The sequence below is a fragment of the Taudactylus pleione genome, unplaced genomic scaffold (assembly GCF_031769625.1).
Source record: "Taudactylus pleione unplaced genomic scaffold, aTauple2 ptg000419l, whole genome shotgun sequence".
In the NCBI taxonomy this organism is placed as follows: domain Eukaryota; kingdom Metazoa; phylum Chordata; class Amphibia; order Anura; family Myobatrachidae; genus Taudactylus; species Taudactylus pleione.
The window spans coordinates 189,158-215,877 of record NW_028284821.1 but is presented as its reverse complement, the minus strand read 5'-3'; the positions used below and the strand labels follow the sequence as shown (position 1 = coordinate 215,877).

At 45.1% G+C, this 26,720-nt stretch overlaps 1 protein-coding gene across 1 annotated transcript in view; it reads left to right on the top strand.

Annotated features, from left to right (window-relative positions):
- Nucleotides 1-21,282, top strand: part of SLC2A9 (solute carrier family 2 member 9) — a 400,199-nt gene extending 378,917 nt beyond the window's left edge. Inside the window, exon 13 of the mRNA XM_088447118.1 lies at nt 20,716-21,282. Coding sequence (XP_088303244.1) covers nt 20,716-20,988 — 273 coding nt within the window. The 3' untranslated portion in view covers nt 20,989-21,282. The remainder of the gene's footprint in view (nt 1-20,715) is intronic.
- The last annotated feature ends 5,438 nt before the right edge of the window (nt 21,283-26,720 follow it).

The following is a 26,720-nucleotide window of genomic DNA, read 5'->3' as shown; positions in this document are numbered from 1 at the left end:
TTTGGAAACACAAACAAACGTTGGGGAGAAGTAGTTAGTGAGATAAGGCCTTGTGAGCCAGGTTGAGCTGGGCTTGGAGCCTGATAACTTCCTTTACTGCCTAAAACTGGTCCTATAATATGCGCCATCCAAGTGGTTTCAGTCATAGCTCAGAGAGGAGGAATAAGAAAGGAATCTGGGAGGTGGGGCCTGCCAGGGCAACATTAAAACTGGGATGGATGGGACTACAGCCCCATGCCTCCACATAAAAGTAGGCCGATAATCATGACAGCATGATGGTCACCAGCCACCCAGCTGGCCACATGGTTGACAATAGATCATTAAGTATTAACATATTATTTCTATTTTCTGTAATTTTTCTACTTTTTCTAATTTGACAAGATATTGGGGTTGATAATGTAGGGATTGCATTAATTCACCTGGTACTGGCCACACCCACAAAGCACTGGTCACATCTCATAATAGGCCCTTTATCTTTTTCACCCTAGGCCTTTGTGGCCCTTAGCCTGGCCCTAGGTCCTGCCACCTTTCCTGTGCACAGTAAAAAACTGCAAACTAGTTTGCTGTACGCTGCCACACTTTGTCAACATGAAGTGGGCAACCCATGCCCCCTGACTCCCACTCAGCAAACAGCATACTGCCGGTGGTGGTTCATATGGTAAAAGACTGGACCAACATGACTGTCTAGCAGCAATAGACCCATGGGCCATATTTTGGGCCTGATTCAGATCCGCTTGCAAGCGCTATGCACTCGCAAATGGGTCGATGGTCGGGCAGTGCACATGCGAGCCCCAGAGCGAGCGAGAAATCACTCGCTCCGTGGCTCGCAACAAAATGGGGCAGCTGTTGATGTTGATCGACAGCTCGCCCCGTTTTGTAGGTGGAGAGGGGGGGTGGCTGGCCAAACGGAGGCGTTCCCAAAGGAACGCCTGCCATTTGAGGGCGGCTCTACTGACATCACTCGTGATGTCAGTAGTGAGCTTCCTGCTCTGCTAGAGTAGGAAGCTCACTGGGGTTTGCGGGAACGAGACCCTACGACAAGGGTCTCGTTGCAAGCCCGATGGTCGCAATGGTTGTGACCATCACCTGGCTGCTCGCAAAAAAGCTGTGGGTGGTCTGTAGACATATCTGTCCATCGGCTGTGCAGCACAGGCAATGCGATATGTCGGTGAACGCCGACGTTCACCGACATAACGCGGGTACACACTGCCCGACGGGCAGCAGATACTCGTACATTGGCTGATCAATTGATCGCCCAATGTATCTGTCAGTGTGTACCCAGCTTTAGGTGGCTCCGTGGCTCACTACAAAAGGAACGGCTGTCGATGTTGATCGACAGCTCGCCCTGTTTTGTTGGAGTGGCGGGGGGGGTTGTTTCACAAACGGAGGCGTTCCCATGCGAACGCCTGCCATTTGTGGGCAGCCCCACTGACATCACCAGTGATGTCAGTGGGAGAGCTTCCGGCTCTATTAGAGCCAGAAGCTCTCTGGGGCTTGCGGCCACGAGACACTATTGTACCCACTGTCCACTTAATCACAGATATGTGGAGAAGCGGTAGTGGGCAAACTAAAGATTACATGACTGTGACGGCCCACTGGGTGGGTAAATCGCCTTCAGCAGCAGAAGCAGTATCCAACAAACAACACCAGCTCATTCAGAGGCAGGCTACTCTGTGCATCACTGGATGGCATACCACTGATAACCTTTTAGAAAAACTAAGAGATGTCATAGAAACATGGCCTACCCCACTTGGACTCTCCTCAGGATTTGTGATTTCTGACAAGGCTACAAATATTGTGAAAGCATTACAGCTGGATGAATTCCAACACATCCACTGTTTTGCTCACACAATCAACTTAGTGGTGCAGGGTTTTTTAAAAAATGAGAGGGGCGTGCAGCAGATGCTGTCTGTGGCCTGAAAAATTTTGGGACATTTTCGGCATTCAGCAACAGCGTGCAGGAGATTGTAGCACCTGCAGAGCAGTTTAATTAATCAACTGAATCAAGAAGTGGTTACTTATATGCTTCAGCGGATGGAGGAGCAGCAAAAAGCCATCCATAGCTATGCGACAAGCCATGACATTGGGAGAGGAGGGGGAATGAACCATAGCCCAGCACAGTGGAGAGTACTTTCTGTCTTGTGCAAGGTGCTCAAACCATTTGATGTTGCCACATGTGAAGTGAGTGCTGAGACTGCTAGCTTGAGTAAGGTGATTCCCCTGATTAGGCTTTTGGAAAATCAGCTGGAAAAATTGAAGGAGGAGATTAAACTCAGGGCGAGTCCGCAAAGTATGCTGGACTGATAGATCAAGTCCTTTATTCACTTCGCCAGGATCCACGGGTGGCCAAGATCTTGAAATCTGATCATTATATTTTAGCAACCATGCTTGAGCCTAGATTTAAGTCATATGCTGTGTCTTTCTTTACAACTGACCCAGATCTTAAAAGATCCAAAGCCCTCCTGGTGAGCAAGTTGGCAGCTGAAGTGACACATGGCACTACGACGACATCTCCTCGTTCGGTGTCTCCAGCAGCAGCCAGAAAAAAATTCACCTTTTCCAAAAGGTCCAGTGGTGATGCAGATAAGTCAAGTCAACATTTTGACATCTGGTTGGGTCTAAAAGAATTGCCCAACATCAGTGACACCTCTACCATAACTCCATCTATTACGATTACCATCCAAAAGAATGGTGGAGGATTATTTTCAGGACACCGTACAAGTAGACATGTCACAGAGTCCCTTTAAATATTGGAAGAAAAAAAAGGCAATTTTGAGACCCTTGTATAAACTGGATTTGCATTACTTAAGCTGCCCACCCTCCAGTGTGTAGTTTTCAGTATAGCTGGGAACCTTGTGAGCGAACAATGTAGGAAGCTACTTCCACAAAATGTAGAAAAAATTATGTTCATTAAAATGAACTGGAAATTTCACAAGGAAAACCTTTCCCGCCAATCACGTCACAGTACAGATACTTCTGTAATGGTGGATTCCAGCGGGGATGAATTAATATTGTGTGAGGAATCGGATGATGTACACACTGATGAGGGTGAGGATGGCAATGATGGTGACATCTTGCCACTGTAGACCTGTTGCCTTTAGCAGATTGGTAGCTTTTTTTGTGGGTACCCAAACAAACCAAGCACTTCAGCCACAAAGTGTCCTTTTTAATATCCTTCATAAGGGTGGGTGGGAGGGCCCAAGGACAATTCCATCTTGCTCTACCTTTCATTTCTGCCACTGTTGTTTGGCAATATGTCATAGATGTGCTTTAAACTGTGGTATCTGTGTTTCGCTGCTCTGACGCTTGGTAACCAGTCAGCTCACTGCAACCTTTGGCCAATAATTATGAAAACAATATTATAAGCTGTGAGGTCTTCCAAATTGACTGTAAATTGCTGGAAATTAATGTTATTGAGGTTAATAACATTCTAGGAAGAAAAAAAAGCCCAATTTATGTGATTTTAGCTTTTTTTTTGTCAATTTTTGTAAAAAATCCAAATCCAAAGCCAGTCACCACAGTTTGGCAAATCCAAATCCGGATGACGAAATAGAACCAAATCCAAATCTGGCAAAAATGGTCTGGCGCACATCCCTAATAGTAACCCAGATTCATTTACAGAAGGCTGTGACTGCAGTTTGAAATATTCAGGGAGAAAGGGAAGATTTCCAGAGGGTGTCAGCTCTTCTTCTTCTTCAACTAAATGTTAGTGGAGGCTGGACCATGTTTTGAATGTTATGGGGTTGTACTGTACATTTAAAAGCAGATGCAGAGTGGGAAGCAAAATGAGCAAATAATACTGAAAGGAAATGTGCTGAAAAAAATACAGTTTGCAGAACTGCATGTTTCATTGGCAGCATGTGAGCCTGGTCTACTGTACTGCAAGTCAACATTATCATCATGTATTTGCTCCTGCCCCATACTAGGTGCAAAGGATAAACCTCCTAACAGTCCTATATACTGTACACAGTAGGTGCTGGTCTGCATGATTGCCTTACTGACCATTCCCTATGTAAGAGCGCACCTTCACACCTGCATTCTGCCTCACTGGTCATCAGGACATACAAATAACAGTATAAAACCCTGACCTTTATACTCACACTGCGTGTGCCGCCACTATATATATTATGTGTATATACATGTGTGTGTGTCATACATATGCAAGGTCCGGCACTTGCTGGTTTCAATGAAGCTGCTTAACGGGTGCCATGCCCCTAAATGCCATGGCCACACACCCTCTATGGGGGGGCCTTGGAAGTTGCTTTACTCTTGGCAGGCCTGCTTAGGCACCCCCCAGGAGTGTTAGGGTTAGGATACGGGATGGGGGGTTAGGGTTAGGCACCCGTGGGGGGAGGTTAGGGTTAGGCATCCCCAGAGGAGGGTTAGGTTTACAGGGCAGGAGAGGGAGTTAGGTTTAGGCACCCCAGGGGGGTCATAGAGCTAGGCATCACCCCAGGAGTTTTAGGGTAAGGCACCACCAAGGGAGAGTTAGGGTTAGGGGGGGCAGTGGCATAACTAGGGTATCTGGAGCCCAGGACACGATGAATTGAGCCCCCCCTTTTGTGTGTGCGCTGAAAAATGGGTGTGGTCACGTGCCACAAGGGGCGTGACCACTGAAAAATGGGGCGTGTCAACATGACACACATCCCTTTTGCGTCATTCCTTTCCATTCCATATGCACCTTAATGCCCCGAGTAGTGCCCCTCTTGCAGTGCCCACTGTAGTTGTGCCCCTTATGCAATGTCCCCAGTAGCAGTGCCCCATGTGCAGTAGTAGTGCCCTTTATACAGTGCCCTTTATACAGTGCCTCCAGTAATGCACCTTTATACAGTGCCCCTTATGAAGTGCCCCCAGTAGTGCACCCTTATACTGTACCCTCATATGCAGTGCCCCTTATACAGTCCCCCTTTGCAGTGCCCCTAGTAGTGGTCCCCCTTATGCAGGCCCCCAATAGTGCCCCTTATACTGTACTCCCAGTATGCAGTGCCCCCAGTAGTGGTACCACTTATGCAGGCCCCCTGTAGTGCCCTTTATACAGTGCCCCCAGTAGTAGTCCTCCTTATGCAGGCCCGCAGTAGGGCCCAGTAGTGATCCCCTATGCAGTGCCCCTTATACAGTGCCCCCCGTAGTTGTCCTCCCTATTCATTGCCCCCAGTAGTGATACAGTGCCCCCGGCCAGTAGTGCATAACACACACAGACATACATACACAAAACACTGACTTATCTGAATCCCCGCTCCTGTCGCGCCTGCCGCTGTCTGCTCCTCCATCTTCCTGCTCGGTACTATGGGAGAGACGTCATGACATCTCTCCCATCGCCCACTGAAGGAGCCGGAATGAGCTCCAGCCCGGCTCTGGCAGTGGGTGCAGCAGCCAGTGAGAGTCTGTCTGACTCTCATTGGCTGCTGCAACACACACATCACCGCCGGGTAGTACAAGTGTACTACCCAGCACCGGCCGCTATGTGTGTGTTACTGTTTAGTGCGGACTGCACTCACTGCAGTCCGCACTGACTGACTAGGGTGGACCTGTGCCATGGCCAGTGGTGTACCCTGCGCTGCCAGTCCCACAGCACCCAGGACACTGGGGGGCAGGGGAGGGTTATCCTACTTACAACCTCCGGTCGGGATGTTGAACCTTTGGGCTTCAGCCGTCGGTATTTCATACCGATTGCTATTTAAGGTGCTAAGTGTATAGTAATGCATGCCAATAACAGACATCTCAGAAGTGCAGATAAAGAAATATATATATATATATATATATATATATATACATATATATAAAACAGCCTGGTGGGCAGCACACTTGTTGAATGAATATAAAGTACTGGTGCCCTCTGTAGGTAACTCCAGCAAAGAGTCCCACTACAAACTTTGAAAGATCAGCGGCACTCAGATAGATGCAAGCTATAAGTCAGCAACTATAGTTCCAACATCATCAGGGCATATATATATATATATATATATATATATATATTGTGATAGGATCACTGGTAAAGTGGTCTGTGACAGGGACATTTATCCCAGATTCCTGTCTTATGTGTTTTAAACCTCCAGGAGAAAGTCTGCAGTGTAGCAGGCTTGAGTTTCGGCTTTTTGAAAAGCCGGTTTGGGACCTAGGGGTTGTGGGTGAGAGGAGAGGGAGGGCTCCACCCACGGCCACTCCAGGTTTTGGTTCTCGCAGCCTGGTTACAGGCTTGATTGGGTTCCCACCTGAGGGTGGCCAATATAAGCCTAGTGTGTTGAGGGCTGATTGCCTCACCTGGGAGAGCAGACAGGGAGTTTGCTCAGAGACACTGGAAAAACCTAACTGTAAGTGTTGTGCTGTGCTTTTGTTGCTGGTGAGGGCAATAGGCCCTGCCAGGTTCTGGTAGTGAGGGAACTACCTGTGAAGTTAGTGCCCCGACAGGGCTAGGATTTATGTTTATGGTTTCTTTTGTTGTTTCTGTTTTGCACAATAAAGACTGGCGCCGACCAGCTTGTACTTGCATCCAGACTGGTGTGCTGCTTCCCTGCTGCTGTGTGTGTGTGTAAGGAAGGAGTCCTCTACCCAGGAGAGGGACCCCCTAACCTAACTGTGTCACAATATGGTGGAGAATGCGGGCAACCACACACACTGAAGTTGCAGCGAGAGGAAAACTTTCCGTTTAAAAATTAAAGGGACAGACACCCAATTGGTGAGTGTGGAAATAACACTGTGTCCTTGGAGTCCCATAGAGGAGGCATCAGCCAATGCTCAGAGAGGCAAGGTTCAGCTTCCAACCTACACCCCAGGACAAAATGGAGGACCTTATTAAGGCCTTGCTCCAAGCTACAGCAGCTCAGCAGGAGATGAACAAACTTCAGCAGGAAGCTACCTGGGCTCAGCAGGAATCTACCAGGGCTCAGCAGGAATCCACTAGGGTGCAACTGTTGGCCTTGGAGACAGCCCAGAGGCAACAACAGGTCGCCATCGCGGAAAACAGCCAGGCCATAAAAGAGGTGGTACAGCACCTGGTCGCCCGACCCAGAGATGTTAATACGGGTCCTCCCACCACCACTCACTCCATACGAGCCAGTCACTTCCTCCAAAAGATGACTTCGGGCGATGATGTGGAGGCCTATCTCGCCGCATTTGAAAGAACAGCCGAAAGGGAGAGTAGGCCCCAGGAGCAGTGGGCAAGTCTGGTGGCACCTTTTTTGTCTGGGGAGCCACAAAAGGCCTATTTCGACTTATGCCTGGCTGATGCCAAGGACTATAACAAACTAAAACAGGAGATCCTAACTCGCTTGGGAGTCACCACCTTTGTTCGTGCCCAACGGGTCCACCGCTGGGAGTTCCATATGGACAAGCCTCCACGTTCACAGATTCATGACCTCGTCCATCTGTCCTCAAAATGGCTACAGCCCGAAACGCTGACGGGACCACAGATCGTGGAAAGGGTCGTGATGGACCGGTACCTGCGATCGTTACCTGCGACTCTGCGCAAGTGGGTGAGCCATGCAGACCCTAAGTCCGCGGAGCAGTTGGTCGAGCTGGTGGAGAGGTACGTGACGGCTGAGGAGCTGAGGAGTATGCCCCAGCGAGCCCCGATGGCGCAACGGCGAACTCCCACAGACACCGGTAAGACTGTTCCAGGGGAGAAGGGTGCTGGGCGGTGGGATGAACCTAAGACTGAGGGTGTAGAACCTGGAGACAGGCCTGCCAGGCCAGGAAGGTTCTTGCCCCGTAAACGACTAGACATTAATATGATTCAGAGTTTCCGGTGTGGTGACTTCGGCCATATTTCCGCTAATTGTTCACTTACAACTGAACCTATGCAATGTGATACTGCTCATGTCTACCGCAGGGGGTCTTTCTTTGCACAGACAGCCTGTACGGCTGACCGGCAGGCTGAGACTGATAAGCACATGTGTGTACTTACTGTAGATGGCAACCGAGTAGAGGCACTGTTAGACTCTGGTAGCTTGGTGACACTTATAAAAGCTGAGCTGGTGAACCCCTCGAGGCATAAGGGGAAAACTGTTGATGTGACCTGCATACATGGGGATAATCGATATTATGTTACTGCCGAGGTGAACATTGAGACACCATGTGGCTCTGCTATAGTTTCTGTGGGTTTGGTGCCTGGTCTGATGTACGATGCAATATTGGGGAGAGACTTTGTTCACTTCTGGAAATTGTGGGAAAGCCGTTTTGTTCCAGAAGTGAACAACCCCGCTCCACTTGAGAAGGTTGTCGATATAGTGGAGGAGGGAGTTTCTTCTGAGTCAGAGTTATTCCCTTTTCCTACTATGGTTGGCGAACTAGAGAATGCGGAGCGTGACGGTGGCCCGCCAACTGATGTGCCTCCCATTGAGGTGGGAAGTGTTGTTGGGCCAGTGGATCATCTGCCTGATTTAGAGGTCAGAAGAGAGGTCTTTGCCGTGGAGCAGTTGAAAGACCCTACTTTGGTAAAAGCCAGGAAGAATGTAAAGGTAGTTGATGGTAAACCCGTAGACCCTGATAGTCCTTTGTCCTATCCCCACATGGCAATGTGTCAGGATTTATCCTGCCCTGAGTGTCAGTATCATGCTCCCAGACCACGTTTTAAGGGTCCACTAGTTCCATTGCCTATTGTAGAGGTGCCAATAGTGAGAGAGCACCTGAAACAGGCTCAACAAGCACAGCAGAGGGTATACAACCGCAATGCTCAGTTACGCAGCTTTGCTCCTGGGGACAGAGTGTAAGTGTTGGTTCCCACTGTGGAAAATAAACTTTTGGCTAAATGGCAAGGCCCCTTTGAAATCTTAGAAAGAGTGGGACAGGTCAATTACAAAGTTTACCAGCCGGGGAAAAGAAAGCCGGAACAGATATACCATATAAATCTGTTAAAGCCCTGGAAAGATAGAACGGTACTGTCAGCCATCCGAGCCCCTCCAGTAAGTCCAGGGCCCTTAGTTCCCGAAGTGACAGTGGCAAAAACCCTGTCGGCAATTCAACAACGAGAGGTCAAGGAGTTTCTGGTTAGAAATAGGGTGCTGTTCTCTGACGTACCTGGGAAAACCTCGGTCGTTAAACATGACATCATCACTGACCCAGGGGTTAAAGTTAATCTAAAGCCCTATAGGTTACCAGAAGCACCAAGAGCGTCGGTGTCGAAATAAATTAAAAATATGCTAGAGTTAGGGGTTATTGAAGTATCATAGTGAATGGTCAAGTCCCATTGTGTTGATTCCAAAGCCCGACGGGAGTGTGCATTTCTGCAATGACTTCCGAAAGTTGAACAGTGTTTCAAAATTCGATGCCTACCCAGTGCCACAGTGGAGAAGGAGGCGTTGGCAATAAAGTGGGCGTTACAAACTTTAAAATTTTCAGTGGAACACAGGCCATGGGGCCTGTTGTTTAAAGCAGACGCGTTGTCACGCGTTCATTGTTTGGGGGCTTCAGTTGTTCCGCCCCATAGGTCGAAACAAAGGGGGGGGATATGTGATAGGATCACTGGTAAAGTGGCCTGTGACAGGGACATTTATCCCAGATTCCTGTCTTATGTGTTTTAAACCTTCAGGAGAAAGTCTGCAGTGTAGCAGGCTTGAGTTTCGGCTTTTTGAAAAGCCGGTTTGGGACCTGGGGGTTGTGGGTGAGAGGAGAGGGAGGGCTCCACCCACGGCCACTCCAGGTTTTGGTTCTCGCAGCCTGGTTACAGGCTTGATTGGGTTCCCACCTGAGGGTGGCCAATATAAGCCTAGTGTGTTGAGGGCTGATTGTCTCACCTGGGAGAGCAGACAGGGAGTTTGCTCAGAGACACTGGAAAAACCTAACTGTAATGCTGGGCATACACTGCCAGATAAAATGTCTGTCAGACCGACAGACATTTTATCTGGCTTCCTGCCAGCCGCAGATGTCGCCGGCATACACTGTGAGAGAAATCTCACAGTGTATAGCCTGACATCCGCGCTCCGCCCCCGGGGGAGGAGACATTTCCCTGTTCCTTCCGTAGGAAGGAACACAGGAAATGTCCGTCTGTCAGCTGCGCTGGGCATACACTGCCCGATGAGGCCGACAGTTTCCAGGGTAAATATCGCATCGCTGCAATTATCGCGGCGATCCGCCGATATCGGGCGGATCGTCCCGATAATTGCAGAGTGAGGGCATTAGGCCCTGCCAGGTTCTAGTAGTGAGGGAATTACCTGTGAAGTTAGTGCCCAGACAGGGCTAGGATTTATGTTTATGTTTTCTTTTGTTGTTTCTGTTTTGCACAATAAAGACTGGCGCCGACCAGCTTGTACTTGCATCCAGACGTGTGTGTGTGTGTGTGTGTGTGTGTGTGTGTGTGTGTGTGTTCCTCTACCCAGGAGAGGGACCCCCTAACCTAACTGTGTCACTATATATATATATATATATAAGGAGAGGTGACATACATATGAAAGATAATCAATAATAGAGACTGAACACTCAGAATAAAAATACGGCACCGCAGCAATACATAAGTTTTGATGGTAGAGTATGCTGTATATAATTGGCTAAACACTCAAACCCAAAAGAAATTAGCATTTATTTTTCCAGGTATTTTGTTGCCTTTGAAAATAATTTGCATTAGCTGGGTAATATAATATCATGGTCCTTAGGCAGTGGAACTTGTCATATGTGTGTTTACATCCACCTCTCATGCTACAGTGAAGTGGCAAAAGTCATGGGATAGATGCCTAGTATAGTGTAGGACCCCCTCTAGCCCGGCAAAATGCAGTAACTTGACGTGGCAAGTGGACGGAAGGGAGGGAATGGGAGGTGGAGACAGCCCAGCCAGACGCGCCACTCATATAATAATCAGTGACGGGAGTCCGGCATTTATTTTCTATTGTGACTTGCGGGAGTCTGACTATTATAGCAGGCTGGATTAGCGGCCGTGCAGCCCCTGGGCATAACACCAACCATACCTCCCCCCCCTAGCAGAGCTGGATTAAGGCTTTGGGGGGCCTGGTGTACTTAAGACAGGGAGGCCCTAAGGTTTCAAATTTAAATTATATATCTATGTACCAGATGGCACTCAGGATCGGATCCCCCAGCAATAATGAATGACCGCTGACACAGCTGGGGATTCCAGAGTGCAGTCCAATTTTGCACATTACTTGCACTCTATAGGAAAGGCACCTGGATAATATATATACACAGCGGGTAAAATAAGTATTGAACACATCAACAATTTTCTCAGTACAGGTTGAGTCTCCCATATCCAAATATTCCGAAATACGGAATATTCCAAAACACGGAATAATTTTGGCATGACTGAGATAATGAAACCTTTGATTTTTGATGGTTCAATGTACACAAACTTTGTCTAAGGCACAAATTATTAAAAATATTGTATAAAATTACCTTCAGGCTGTGTGTATAAGGTGTATATGAAACATAAATGAATTTCATGAATGTACACAAACTTTGCTTGAGCCACAAAATTATTGAAAATATTGTATAAAATGACCTGCAGGCTGTGTGTATAAGGTGTATATAACACATGAATGCATTCTGTGTGTATATTGGGGTCCCATTCCCAAGATATCTCATTATGGTATGCAATTATTCCAAAATACGGAATATTCCGTTATCCAAAATACCCCTGGTCCCAAGCATTTTGGATACGGGAGACTCAACCTGTAAATATATTTGTAATGGGGCTGTTGTAATGCAATTTTCACCAAATGTCAGCAACAACCCATGCAATCCACATGAAATGCATCCTAGTAATGCACAACATGTATTGTACCATTGAAAGTGACGGCTGGTGCCCAATAATCATTAAGCTCAGAGGATGTGAAAAATACAAGTCTTTTTGTATATGGCTAAACGTTCTGCAGATACCATTACTGTATAAGAGACTGAATCAGAGGCTCATGCAAGTCGGCCGCTGCTCCAGCTGCATTGCTTGGCTTGTTATCAGAGATGGCTGCGTTTATTCTGCCACACCACCTCTTTCTATACATCTGTGGTAATAGTCATCATCGCTATTAAGGCCTGATTCTGAGTTACACGCTGCTGCGACGGCTTTAGCGTCTGTTACCATAGTCGCATCTGCGACTACAGTATATGCTTATTCTAGTATCAGCCCTTCCCCCGGTGTACAAGCATCAGTCTCACTGTGCAAGGACTGGATTGTCCCACTTTGTGTATCTTTATAGGCTGTAATACCGCTTGATGCAACCATCAATTACACGCCACCATCAGGACTTGCTCCAACACACCATGCTAGGTGCGGATTTTCCATCTGAGTATGGGCTCCAGTGTGAGTGAGTAAACGTCTGTGTACGCAAACACTTCAATGACAGCCCCACTCCAATAATACGCCCATAGTAGGGACCATTTGCGTGCATTTGAAATGGCACCTCCCAGTCAGCACCCAAGCACATTTCCGATACGGTACATCTCAATACAAGGTTTTAGGGATTCTTGTGCATGCATAGTAGCAAAACAATCACTGAACTCCGCAAACATCTTCACTGTGTATGGCCATGAATCAGACTCCATGGATCAGAATCAGAGCTGTACTTCGTGCTGATGCCATACGCAAGCAGACCATGTTTGTCTCCTCCTGTGTCCCGATGCTTACTGCACAAGGACGCAGATCGAAACTGCATCCAGATCCATGCCATATCGTTGGGTATTTTGGGGAGGAAAATTATATACAAAGATATTTAATATGGCAATATTGTATACAGATAAAAAGTATTCAAAATATGTGGCCTAATGGAAATACATACATACATACATATATTACTATCAATAAGAAATAAAACAGATTGAATAGATGTAGTCAATGTTCCTGGTCATATTTAGGCCAGAAGAAAAAATGAATGAATGTTTCTCTTGGATAAAGATACTGTATCTGTGGCAACTTGTGAATTATTGCAGCAATTTAATAAAATGTTGCTATTGGATAGCACGGAATGCGCTCACCCGATTCTGGTAGAAATATTGTCTGTGATCTGCAGATCAGGGGTCTCAGTATTCCACGTATAATGCTATGTTTGTCCCAAAACTTGCAACGCTTATGCTTATTCTATCCGTCACTGGAAATCAAATTGTCTCCCTCTTATCACGGAAACTCTTAGTATTGTTGCTCCACTCCGTGTCAGGCAGTATACAGTTGCTGGTGGAGCCGCCGGCCGGAGCAACAATACTAAGAGTTTCCGTGATAAGAGGGAGACAATTTGATTTCCAGTGACGGATAGAATAAGCATAAGCGTTGCAAGTTTTGGGACAAACATAGCATTATACGTGGAATACTGAGACCCCTGATCTGCAGATCACAGACAATATTTCTACCAGAATCGGGTGAGCGCATTCCGTGCTATCCAATAGCAACATTTTATTAAATTGCTGCAATAATTCACAAGTTGCCACAGATACAGTATCTTTATCCAAGAGAAACATTCATTCATTTTTTCTTCTGGCCTAAATATGACCAGGAACATTGACTACATCTATTCAATCTGTTTTATTTCTTATTGATAGTAATATATGTATGTATGTATGTATGTATGTATGTATGTATGTATTTCCATTAGGAACATATACATGTTCCACATATTTTGAATACTTTTTATCTGTGTACAATATTGCCACATTAAATATCTTTGTATATAATTTTTCACTATAGTGTGGTTCATAATATATATGCCTAGTGTGTAGAATTGAGCGCAGCCAATTTTTTCTATTAGTACCTGAAGCAATCACACAAATTCTTCTTTTTGGCAGCAGTCTCTTCTCACATAGCAGATCATCTGGGAAGCGCTATCTTCTTCAGTTTTTTTATATATATTTTTGGGAGGAAGCAGGGGAGTGGCTAGCCAGGCGCAGGCGTGTCTTTGTCTCTGACCCCGGCGGCCATGTTGAGATGGAGAAATTGCCCTTGCCTTAGGGTAAGTGCAATCTCTGATGGTGCGTCTTAATGCGCAGAGTGGCCCATCAGGAGCCCATCAACTGCAGCATTTGCATAAAGACTCAGGGGTCTATTTACTAAGCCTTGGATGGAGATAAAGTGAATGGAGATAAAGTACCAGCCAACCAGCTCCTAACTGTCTTAACTGGGCTTTTCAAACACAGGGCCTGATTCAAAGCCGCTCGTAAGCGGCCGCTTGTTCACTCCGAGCGATGTTCGCACAACTGCGCATGCGTATGGGTCGTAATGCGCATGCACCAACCAGTCATTGCGGTTGGAAATCGAGCGCTCGCAAAATAGCGAGTGCCTGCTAATTTGAGTGACAGGATGAGGCGTTTGTGGGTGGTAACAGGGGAAGGTGCTTGAAAACGGGGAGTGGAGATCCGAACGCAGGCGTGCCAAACGGTCAAAATGGGCATTTTAAGGGTGTGCATAATTAACAAAGCAGCGTCATCGACTACGTCACTTGGTTGTTTCTTAGCCTGAACTGTTCGCATGATTGCGGTAGGAAAATCCTACCACAGCGCTCAATTTAAATAGCCGACTCCTTTTTCTGAACGAGCGAGCGCAAATAGCGTCCGGCTCTGAATCAGGCCCACAGCCTGTGACATGGTAGTGAGGAGCTGATTGGCTGGTACTTTTTCTCTGTTCACTTAATCTCCATCCAAGACTTAGTAAATAGACCCCTCAGTCACAGCTGCGTAAAAAGATGAAGCTGGGGCTGCAACAGCATCCACCTCTGAATCAGGCCCTTAAGCCGCATACACACTTTACAATATGCTCCATGAGCGGTATCGTTAAGTGTTTCCCCTGCACTGCGAGGCTCAATATCGTTAACAACACCGACCATACACACTGACCAATATCGTTTAGTGACTGCACCCTCCCTCATCCCCGTACTTGCAGAACCTGATGATATCAAGTACAAGCGATGAAAGACATCGTTAACGATATCTTGCATACGCACTGGACGATATTGAACGCGATGAACGATACCAGTTTCTTTCATATCATCCAATTTATCGTCTAGTGTGTACGCGGCTTTAGTGCACTTATGCATCAGCTCTATCTCCTGTGCAGAACATATCTGCCTACACTCCCCTATGAATAGTCTGCAATGCCATCTACACACCCACGACAACCTTATCCTATGCACAAATGCCTTGTTACACCTACTCAGACACAAGAACATTGTTGCTCTAGTTGCTCTGAGTTGTCTTTGCTTGAACACGGAACATGCACAATTAGAAATATAGCAAGTTCCATCCATGTATAGGACTTGTGTGCACCTCTGAAGCCGCCCCTAAATGTGGAGCCTCCCCACTTCAAGGGCAGTCAAATATTTTTTTTAAGCTGACTAAAATCACATTTTTGCTTTATCTGTACAAAGGACACCCTGATCCACTGCACCCCTTAGTTACATAGTGCTTCCTCACAGTTACCAATATCCTGGTGGCGAAATGCATTAATGCTTCAAAATAGGCAGAAATATGCAAAAATATATGATTCACAACACAGGAAGAAATGCCATTTGTGCAGAACGTCGGAAAATGACCTTTGTTAGAGGGATAAATTACTGGGTGACACAAAATAATTTCAGTATGTTAGTGAAAGGCTTTTTATGAAATGATTGCAACATTTACAAACCAAAGCCTCCTATTATTTGTCATTGTATAGCATAGCTCAGAGAACACTTTGAGCCCTTGGCAATAAAACATGTATGCCCTTCCACAGCCTCCTGATAACACCCATGACCTTATGAACAAGCACAATATATTGGAGATTTTTGGTTTGCAGAGAAATGTTTGTAAAATTCCTTTAGGCACTGTCATGTTAATTATTGTATTGCGATACTGTGTTAATGACCTCTGTGATTGCTTAATATAATGTTTTCCATTCTCTTATTTAAATACCTTTCTGGTAAATATGTTAACAGAATAGTTATAGGGCCAACTTGTTTTTTTTCATATTGTACGTGCATTATTATTGTACTATGTGTCCGAATTCAGACCCGTTCGCTAGCAAGCGTTCGCTCGTAGCTGACAATGTTTTGCAATGTGCGCATCCGTATGCATAGCAGTGCGCGTGCGCGAACTAGTCTGAGTGATCAGGAAGCGTACGCTCACACAGCATAGACTGCCCGGCTGAATGAGTGACAGGAGAAGCCATGTGTGGGTGGTGACAGGGGCTGCCCACTAGAAACGGGGGAGTGGAGGTGTGAATGCAGGCATGCCTGACCGTCATAACGCCATTTCAGTGGCGTGCATAATTAACAGACAGCGTCATAGTACACGTCACCTGGTTGTATTTCACACTGAAGTGCTTGCGGTAGGGTATAGAGAAACTCAAGCACTGCGAATGCATCCGATGGTTCTCGATGGTACCGATGGCTGCATACACTTCCTGGAGATGACATGCGCAAGTGGGCGTCTTTAGACAGGCTGGTGGGCGTGCTTATGTCTTGCCATGCGATCGCCTGCCTTGCCGTCACTTAGCCGAATTTGCATACGCTGGGAGCGAGCGTACGCATCTAGCAAGCGGGTCTGAATCAAGCTCTATGTTTTAAGGAAGAGGGAAGACTGGCTTAATAAGAAATTCTTATTATGTAGGAATTGTACCCCACACAATGAAATGACCCTTGAAAACTTAATGTAATACATTTTTACAGTCTGCAGATACCTCAAATACTTGTCAAAAAGTAATCAATGCTAATGTTGTATATTAGCCTATTACATCAACTATAGGTGTTAAATTAATTCACATTTATAATTGTTTTACAAATATGTTTGATTCACTTATCCCATGTGTTCTGCAAACCTTACAGTATATAATTGGCTGCAATGAAATATTGTGTTGTTCAGTGACGACAATGATAGGTAATTGGTGTTGCAGAATATGCTTCTTTGTTCAAGCACCAACATGTCAGGAAGATTGCGGAGTAAACTTTACTCTGACAAGTACAAGTAAAACTCATAGCATAACGTAACATGGAGGATTACCAATAAGAGTCTTCTAGAGGGATGTAGTTGTATTGCCGGCAGACGGGATGCCGGCCGACGTCCGAATTCTGCCGCCTGGAAAAATGCTGACTCCGCAACCCCCTTAGGGATCAGGATACCTGTGTCGGAATCCAGACAGCCGGCATCCCGATCGTAAAACTTCGGACCTAGGTAAGTCTAAAGGCCCCCATACATCAGAGATGGATTGCAGCAATCGTGCAATTTGCAATCGATTGTGTATAAAAATCTGCAATGTATGGGCTTCACAGATCGCAGATTGCAACCAAAAAGTGATTGGAATTGTTTAATCAGATTGTCCAACATGTTGGATTTCACAGATCGATTGGGGCTGTAGATTGCTAGTGTATGGACATGATCAGCAGATTTGCAGACCGTTTCTAGCAAAATTATGGGCCATTCAAGATTGCCAGATCTGTGTTTGCTACAATCGATCTGCAAATCACTGAAAAAGATCTGTAGTGTATGGGCGCAGATTGCTCGATTGGGAAATCCTAAGATCGGGCAATAAATCTTCAAATTGTTCAATTGTGGTTTTCAGATTGCTGATGTATGGGGTTAGGTTTAGGGTGCTGGAAGGGGGGGGGGGGTTAGGGTAAAGCACCCGCCAGGAATGTTAGGGTTAGGCATCACTAAGGGAGGGTTAGGAAGGGGGGAGAGGGGTAGGGATAGAATACTTACAGCCGCCATCATTCTGACTGTTTGGGCCGCCACTGTTGGGATTTGAACCTGCAGCTACTGAGCCGCCGGTATTTCATACCCATTCCTTCAAGACAGTGCACTTTTACATCAAAGCAGGAAACAATAATGAGAGCCTATGCCACAGCTCCACCTATTGTCCCTCCAGTATTGCTTCCCATGCATATTCACCTTCCAGCTGATGCTATACTCCCCAGTTGTTTTGGGATTTCATGGGTTGTTAAAATAGAATTTCTCAATAAGTTTTTTAAATAATATCCATGAAATAATATACTGTATGTGAATATAAAAACTTTACAAGAAAATCATACAGTAGTAATCTGTAATTTTAGTTCCAGTTTAAAGACAGAATGCACTTTTTTTGTGTGGCTTCTGCACATATCGAAATTGGAGCATACTGATATTTTTTTGTGAGGCCATTCAATGTGCTGTTTATTATATGTTGCCCTAAACATTTTAGGATGACAGAACAGTCAGTCAATCTGTTTTCTGTAAAACAGTCTTCTAAGCAATCAACGTCATACAGCACATAGAATACATAATCACAAGCAGTAACTGATCACAGTAAAGGTGTAGAGACATCTATAGAATCAGACACAGATGTGTCCCATCATGTTGGGCAGTTCCAGCCATTCATCAGCCAATTCTGGCCCTCATTCAGAGCCACTCGCTAGCGGCAGTACGCTCGTTCCGAGCGATGTTCGCACATCTGCGCATGCGTACGGATCGTTATACGCATGCGCGAACCAGTCAGTGCGGCCGAAATTCATGTGCTCGCAATATAGCGAATGCCTGCTATTTTGAGTGACAGAATGAGGCGTATGTGGGTGGTAACAGGGGAAGGTGCTTGAAAATGGGGAGTGGAGATCCGAACGCAGGCGTGCTTAAAGGTCAAAACGGGCGTTTTATGGGTGTGCATAATTAATACAGCAGCGTCATTGACCACGTCACTGGGTTATTTTATAGCCAGAACTGCTCGCAAGATTGTGGTAGCAAAAACCTACCACAAGAATAGCGAGCAGTTCATACGCTGGTCGATGTACTCGATTAATCTAATAAATAGCGGACATGACGTATGGTGCGAGCGGCCAAGGGGCGTTTTTAACAAATAAACGAGCGTATGTTTTGCTCGCTCGTTCAGACTTTGAGGTGTGAACAGACTGCAATTTGCGAACGGATCATTTGTATAGCCACCCCTTGTTTTTGAACGAACGACCGCAAATAGCGAACGGCTCTGAATCAGGCCCACTGTCCCAATTGACATCTGCAACAAATCTCAAACCTTTGTTGGTCAACATCACTCTTTGTTTTGGACTCGTGCAGAGTGTGGTTTATCCGTGTAAAAAAATATTTTCCAAGACTCTTTATTGGTGAATATGCAGATTCTAATGGCAGAGGTCATAAAACACAGATTATGGAGTGCTATTCATAATCATACATCCAATAGACCCATAGTAGGATATGCAATTGTAGGTCACAAAATAATAAGACAGGAGAGGAGATGTACTGTACTAAGGGCCTGATTCAGAGCCGGATGCAATTAGCGCTCGCTCGTCCAGAAAATAGGGGTGGCTATTCAAATGAACCGTTCGCTCTTTGCGGTCTGTTCACGCCTCTAGGTCTGAACGAGCTAACAAAACTTGCGGTCGTTTTTTGGGAAACTACGCCCCCTGGCCGCTCGCATCCTACGTCATGTCCGCTTTTTATTAGATTAATCGAGTACATCGACCAGGGTATGAGCTGCTCGCTATTCTTGTGGTTGGCTTTTGCTACCACAATTTTGCGAGCAGTTCTGGCTATAAAATAACCCAGTGACGTGGTCAATGACGCTGCTGTTTTAATTATGCACACCCATAAAACACCCGTTTTGACCTTTAAGCACGCCTGCGATCGGATCTCCACTCCCCGTTTTCAAGCACCTTCCCCTGTTACCACCCACATACGCCTCTTTCTGTCACTCAAATTATCAGGCATTCGCTATTTTGCAAGCACATGAATTTCGACCGCACTGACTGGTTCGCGCATGCGTATAATGATCCGTACGCATGCGCAGTTGGGCAAACATCGCTCGGAGAGAACGAGCGGCCGCTTACGAGCGGCTCTGAATCAGGCCCTAAGTCTTGGAGAGAGATAAAGAACCAATCAATCAGCTCCTAACTGTCACATTACAGGCTATGTTTGAAAAATGACAGAAGCTGATTGGTTGGCACTCTCCACTTTATCTCTCGCCAAGGCTTAGTACATCTACCCCAGGGGCAAATATGATGACCTTTACCAGTCTAAAGGCCCCCATACATCAGAGACTGATTGTAGCAATCGTGCAATTTGCAATCGATTGTATATAAAAATCTTTCCCTTTTTCAATCGATTGTGGCAATTCTGCAATCTGCAATCGTTTGAAAAAGGGAAAGATTTTTAATACACAATCGATTGCAAATTGCACGATTGCTGCAATCAATCTCTGATGTATGGGGGCCTTAAGACAGAAACTGGTATTGTAGGGCACAAACTGAAACAGGTGCAAATGCACAATGATGATTTGGCATAAACCACGTACTGTACATATACTGCTCATGCCAGAGCCAGATATAGCTCGAGATGTGTACAACTCTGAATTAGTGAAAGAAATACATTATTTTTGTGTACACTGTTTTGGAGTAATTTATGATCATGATTATTTTGTGCCCAACTCTGTATAAGGAACCAACACCACTTCAGCTGGGCGCTAATAAGCTTATTAAAGAATACAATTTTATTGTGATACTATGAATAGTGCATGAATTTTCTTGATATACTGTATGTTTATATAAAAATACTTGCATTTAATATATTATATTGGTATCTTGTTTTTTTATTTCTGTCATGTCAAGTTATTTTTATATAAGGTAAATGGGAGGTATTAGCGCAACACCACATATGGCTATCAACTCTATATCAGCCCTTATATCTTTATGTTACATTATGCATTGATAGACCTATTTACTTTTTTTGTAGATGTTGAGTAGGTATTAACTAGAAAAAACAAATACAATATTTGGACAATGCATGCACATACAAAAACTAAGTTCTCCTGTTCTAATTTGCTTGCCTTCCCTGTCTTTCTAGAATGGCTTGGACAACTACTGTTTCCTGGTTTTTGCTGCGATCTGCCTGGCAGGTGCCCTCTATCTCTATTTCATTTTGCCAGAAACGAAAAACAAGACTTTCGGTGAAATTGACCAAGCATTTGCAAAACTAAACAAAATCTCTTCGGCACCAATGGAGCCCGAGAAGCATTCGAGCAAAGAGAAGACTGTTGTACATTTAGAACGTAGTGACTCTTCCGTGCCCAGCAGTGACCAAAGCAGTCTGGAGAAGCAAGCTATAAGTCAGATATGAAGCAGCAAATATTTATCTGTACCCTTCCCCAGATTTGTGCCTCGAGACAATCCTGTCTCGGAGGTCTACAGACAATTCCTTGGACTTCATGCTTGATTTGTGCTCTGACATGCACTGTCAAGTGTGGGACCTTATATAGACAGGTGTATGCCTTTCAAAATCATGTCCAATCAACTGAATTTACCACAGGTGGACTCCAATTAAGCTGTAGGAACATCTCAAGAATGATCAGTGGAAACAGGATGCACCTGAGCTCAATTTTGAGCTTCATGGCAAAGGCCGTGAATACTTATGTACATGTGATTTCTTTGTTTTTTTTTTTATTAAATCTGCAAAAATCTCAAAAAACTTTACACGTTGTCATTATGGGGTATTGTGTGTAGAAGTTTGAGGACAAAAATGAATTTATTCCATTTTGGAATAAGGCTGTAACATAACAAAATGCGGAAAAAGTGAAGCGCTGTGAATTCTTTCCGGATGCACTGTAAGTGTGCAGACCAGGGACTGGAACTGGGACTGCTGATCAACCCTGGGAGTCTTCCTGCGCAAGCGCCTGCAAAAGGGGAGTGGTCTTACCACAAAAGGGGGGTGGTTACATCTCACGGGGGAGTGTCGCGAGTCATGGGGGCCTGGCCTCACGGCACGCCCCAGTATATTAGTATCCCAGCCGAGCAGAGTGCCAGGAGGCGGAGCTGCTCAGCCAGGGTCTAACACCGGAACTATGGTATATGAGAAGGAGGGGAAGGCATGCGCTAATCCACTATTATTTGATTAGGGTTATTGCAGCTTGGCGTAAGTGAGGGCACTACAAAACCTCACTTATATGCGAACATACATGTGGTAAAGTGAAGGAGAGAGAACACCTAGCGCATATAACACCCTAGTTAATCAGATAATAGATAAATGAGTGGTGCTTGTTAATAATTTAATCAGTCAATATACATATGTATTGCAGCCCCACAAAGGGTATCTTCTGCAATATAATCAAATAGATATCATAAAAATAATTAAGGATATTCCCAAAGAAATAAATTCATACAAGATAAATATATAAAAATAGATTTATTTAATTTAAGATATTGAAAGTTAATCTAGACTGAAATTTTAAACAGTACTAATAGAATGAATAATAAAATATAAATACTGTCTATTGTCACAAATTGAGGCACCTTGTGTGCCTATATATATGATAATCACTGTATAAAAACGGGCAGCATGTCATATGTAATGGTGGTTACACAATTATGGGAATTAATACCGGTATACAACAAATAACATAGGACGTTACAAACAACATGTATAGTGTGTTTGCCTTAAGCAATACGCTAAATGGCGTTTTACTTGCTCTGCAATGTAGAGCTAGTCCTGGTTACACTCAGCACAGTATGACTGTACTTCTTAAAGTCAATACTGCGTTCTAGTATCTGGGAGGGATAATGATGTTACCCCAGACCAGTGCGGGCTGTGGCCGCCTCTTGTTCCCTTATCGCGGGGTATATGATTACCTTCCTTTTCTTGATGATCGGAAATGGTTTCTCAGAGTCCACTGAAGTTGGTTCGTCTGCCAGCAGACTTTCCAAGATGGCCGCGGTGAGCACTGTGCGGCTCCTGTCAGGATCAGTGAATCTGCGATCTACGCGTTTCGCCTTCAGGCTTCCTCAGGATAGCATGTTGTTTGTAACGTCCTATGTTATTTGTTGTATACCGGTATTAGTTCCCATAATTGTGTAACCACCATTACATATGACATGCTGCCCGTTTTTATACAGTGATTATCATATATATAGGCACACAAGGTGCCTCAATTTGTGACAATAGACAGTATTTATATTTTATTATTCAATCTATTAGTACTGTTTAAAATTTCAGTCTACATTAACTTTCAATATCTTAAATTAAATAAATCTATTTTTATATATTTATCTTGTATGTATTTATTTCTTTGGGAATATCCTTAATTATTTTTATGATATCTATTTGATTATATTGCAGAAGATACCCTTTGTGGGGCTGCAATACATATGTATATTGACTGATTGAATTATTAACAAGCACCACTCATTTATCTATTATCTGATTAACTAGGGTGTTATATGCGCTAGGTGTTATCTCTCCTTCACTTTAACACCGGAACGGCCCATATGGTATTTGCCAGAAGTGCCAGATGGACAGCCCGGCCCTGGTGCAGACGGTGAGACAGATTTTCGTGGTGTACGCAGAGATCCGACTTATTTCGGATGCATCCTTTGCACCAGGGACATTACATGCTGATGACGATTAGTTTCACAAGCAGATGTACAGAATAGGGGTAGTGTGGCCACAGAAATTTCTGAATAAAGGTGAAGATCTATATTTATTGTAATGCACACAATGCGGCTGCATATATGTGTGACTGAATCAGGGCCCAAAAGGAAGTTTTTTTTCCACAAGCCCAATCCTTGGCAAAAACACTTCTGATAAGAGATTTCAAGAATCTTCTTTTGTGTCACACAGTTCACATATGGTGTATACTGTCCTGCAGCCTGAGCAACTATGCGAGACCTATGTACAACTGGACTGCCACATGGGTGGTTACATTACACAACCATTACGTACTCATGCCAAGCAACCAGGGATCTGTGTGCGGGTGCTGTATGTTGAGTCGACATTTATCATGTCGACATACAACAGGTTGACATACATGCAACAGGTTGACATACATTACTTGGTCCCGACAGCTGCAGCGGCTCCAGCACAGCTTCCAGGTCTCGCCGGTCATATGATGCCTGTTGAAATGTTGAACCATGTTGACATTCTAGTGTCTAGTGTCGACGTAGTAACTGTCAACAATGTGACTGGGTCCCGTGTGTGTGTGTGTGTGTGTGTGTGTGTATGGCCAGCTTTAGGGTGGCGTGACACTGGCACTTTAAATGTTTGTATGTTTTCAACTGGACAAGATAAGTGTTTATAAAGTCTAAGCTGCTCCAGTGTTGTCAGGTTGAATTGAAGGGATTAATCTTCTCTCCTGTCACAAGAGGACGATTCAACTAAAAAAAAAAAAAAAAAAAAACATTGCATGCAGGAGGAACTAGCTCTTGTGTAACATAGAAAATACATTCCCCCTTCACTTCAGCTCAGTAACACTGGAATCACGGGGAGGAGGGCGACAGCCGTAGGGCTGGGTACACTTTTCTAACAAGATTGGCAAATGGCCTCTCTCATCAGGTGTGTAGCTCTCAAATAAAGCTTGGTGTCCAAGGCAAATATCATGTACACCTGCTCACTGTGCTCTGCAAATCCATGCTATTGGTCGGTATTAGGATTCCACCTTCCGCATAGTAATATACCTACTTTATTGATTAAACATTAAACACTACATACAGTAATGGCGGCAGCTGGAGACCTTTTTCCCCTGTAAGGATATTTTTAGGATTTATGATAGAAAGCAAAACCCTTCATCTATTACCAGTCATAAATAAACGGCTACTTCTGCAGTTATGTAGCAAAAACAATAAAACAGACGTATCTCTCACTCTGATCAAATGTTTGTAGGTTTAACTTGGTTAAGGCTGAAAAAAACATATTACTGCCCAGGAACAGAAGCTCCCTGGGGGATGATACTGTATGACAGGAAAAGAATATGCTCACACTATACTAGATGTAATCTATTTAATAATAAGTCACATCAGGTCACAACACATGTGGTATTGGAAATTCATGGACTTTTTACAAAACGTTAATGGAAAAGTCCATTTGTACGAGGCCCTGGGCACCAGACAGGCCACAGCCAACGTACTCCTCGTCTGTATTTCCCCACTACTCATCTGCCTATTGCCCGGTGCCTAGGGTCCCATGAACTCCACATGTGCGGAGTCCACTCACCATATGTTGCAAAGAATGAACGTACAGAGTGTACAGGGGACAAGGAAGGAGAGTAAATGAGGGAATGGGATTGAAATCCCGACAGCACATGCACAACTGCAGGATATTCCAACTGGGGCAGGAAAGTATTCTAACCCTCCCCTGACCCCCCCTAACCCTAACCCCCCTTTAGTGGTGCCTAACCCTAACCTCCTCCCCCTAGTGCCTTACCCTAACCACCCCTACCCGCACCCAAAACCTAAGCTTCCCGGGGTGGTGCCTAAACCTAACCTCCCCCTGGTGGTGCCTAACCCTAACCCTCCCCCCCTAGGGGTGCCTAACCCTAATCCTGCTAGAGTGCCTACTCCTATCCCTCCCAGCCACGGCTAATGCTAAGGGCGCCCAGGACTTACCTTTGTTCGGGCTGGCGTCCTCTCCGCTCCGGCATCGAGAGTAACATAGGTGTTGGTATTTCGCTGCCTATGTTAATTCCCTTGCGGGGATTCCGCTGTGGGGAATGAGACTGACGGCCATAACTACATCCCCTCCAGGCGTCTGAATTACAGAGTGTCTGTGACTTTACAGATTTACAGTAAAAGTGAAATGATTCCAGTGTATTTTTTAGCTAACATCTTCCTTCCACCTACAAGGAGAACTGTAGTCGTCCCATTCTCACAGATGCTGCAAATGATGATGTTACCTCATTGGCAACCTAGAAAAGTTTAAACTCAAACTGTGCTGTGTCATTTGTTAGCATGGCATTAGCAATAATTGTCCAGCACTGCAGCTATATACAGTAAGAAGCGCTGAAGCAGCGGTGAGTTCTTGTGACCCTTAATGGTCTGTGGTATGGGACCTCACAGTTGTACAGTACTAGTTGGGATCAGGAGAGTTGTAGCTAAAAAGACATTTTAGGTGGGATTTTCATGTAGCCCTTAAAATCCTTCAGCAGAAACAAGACACGTTATCTGCAGAGCAGAAACATTATTTTCCTCTGTGATCTGAATGCAAACGCTGGCTCTGGTCTCTGGGAGCAGATTCTCAGAGAGTCTCCCTTTGGATTTGCTTTGATGTAAAATTATTATTTTTAACATGAGTCAGTCCATAACGGCCAAATACAAATTAACCCCACCAAGCATTTCATTATGTGCAAATACTCCTGTATGTTATGCTAGGGACTACTGCATGTGCACAACCATTTGCTGCCCTGTGCCTCTTTTTGATAGTCTGCATGCAGGGGCATTTTAAGAAACTAGTGGTCCAAGGGCAAAACCCACAAGTGCCCACCCTGCTCCCCCCCCCCTGAAAAAAACGGTGTGGGGGATCAAGCTGATTCAAGACATGATGCTGCTGAAGAAGGAGGGAGAAGGCCATGGCGCTGTTGAATAGGAGGTTCAAGCATTTGAGGCAGGAGGTGTAACCAAAAACTGTGCTAGCCGGCAGCAAGTTGTGCATGCAGGGTGGGAGGCACGAGACCCGTGACACTGCTCAACCTGCACCTATTGTTAAGACTCCTTTGTCTAAACATCCCCTTAAAGACCAGCCTGCTGCCACTTTAGTGCTCCCCCTTCACTACTATAAACCGTTGCAATTTTCTACAAAAACACCACTGATTTCATTTAGGCCTTAAAATAATATTAAGGGCTAAATTTACTAAGCAGTAGTTTTGGTGTAATTTAGAAACCGCAGTCAAATTGACAGCATTAACTAAAAGTCAGTTTTGATAATTATACTGAAACCCTGGTAGATCCCCAGCGGTTTCTAAATGACAATCATGGGCGCCGAGAAGGGGGGGAGCGGGTACAGTTTACCTGGGCCCGGGCTTGCTAGAGGGGCGCAGCGGGGCTCGGGTCTGGCGTCGCCCCCCTCCTCCCTCACAGCAGCTCAGCACA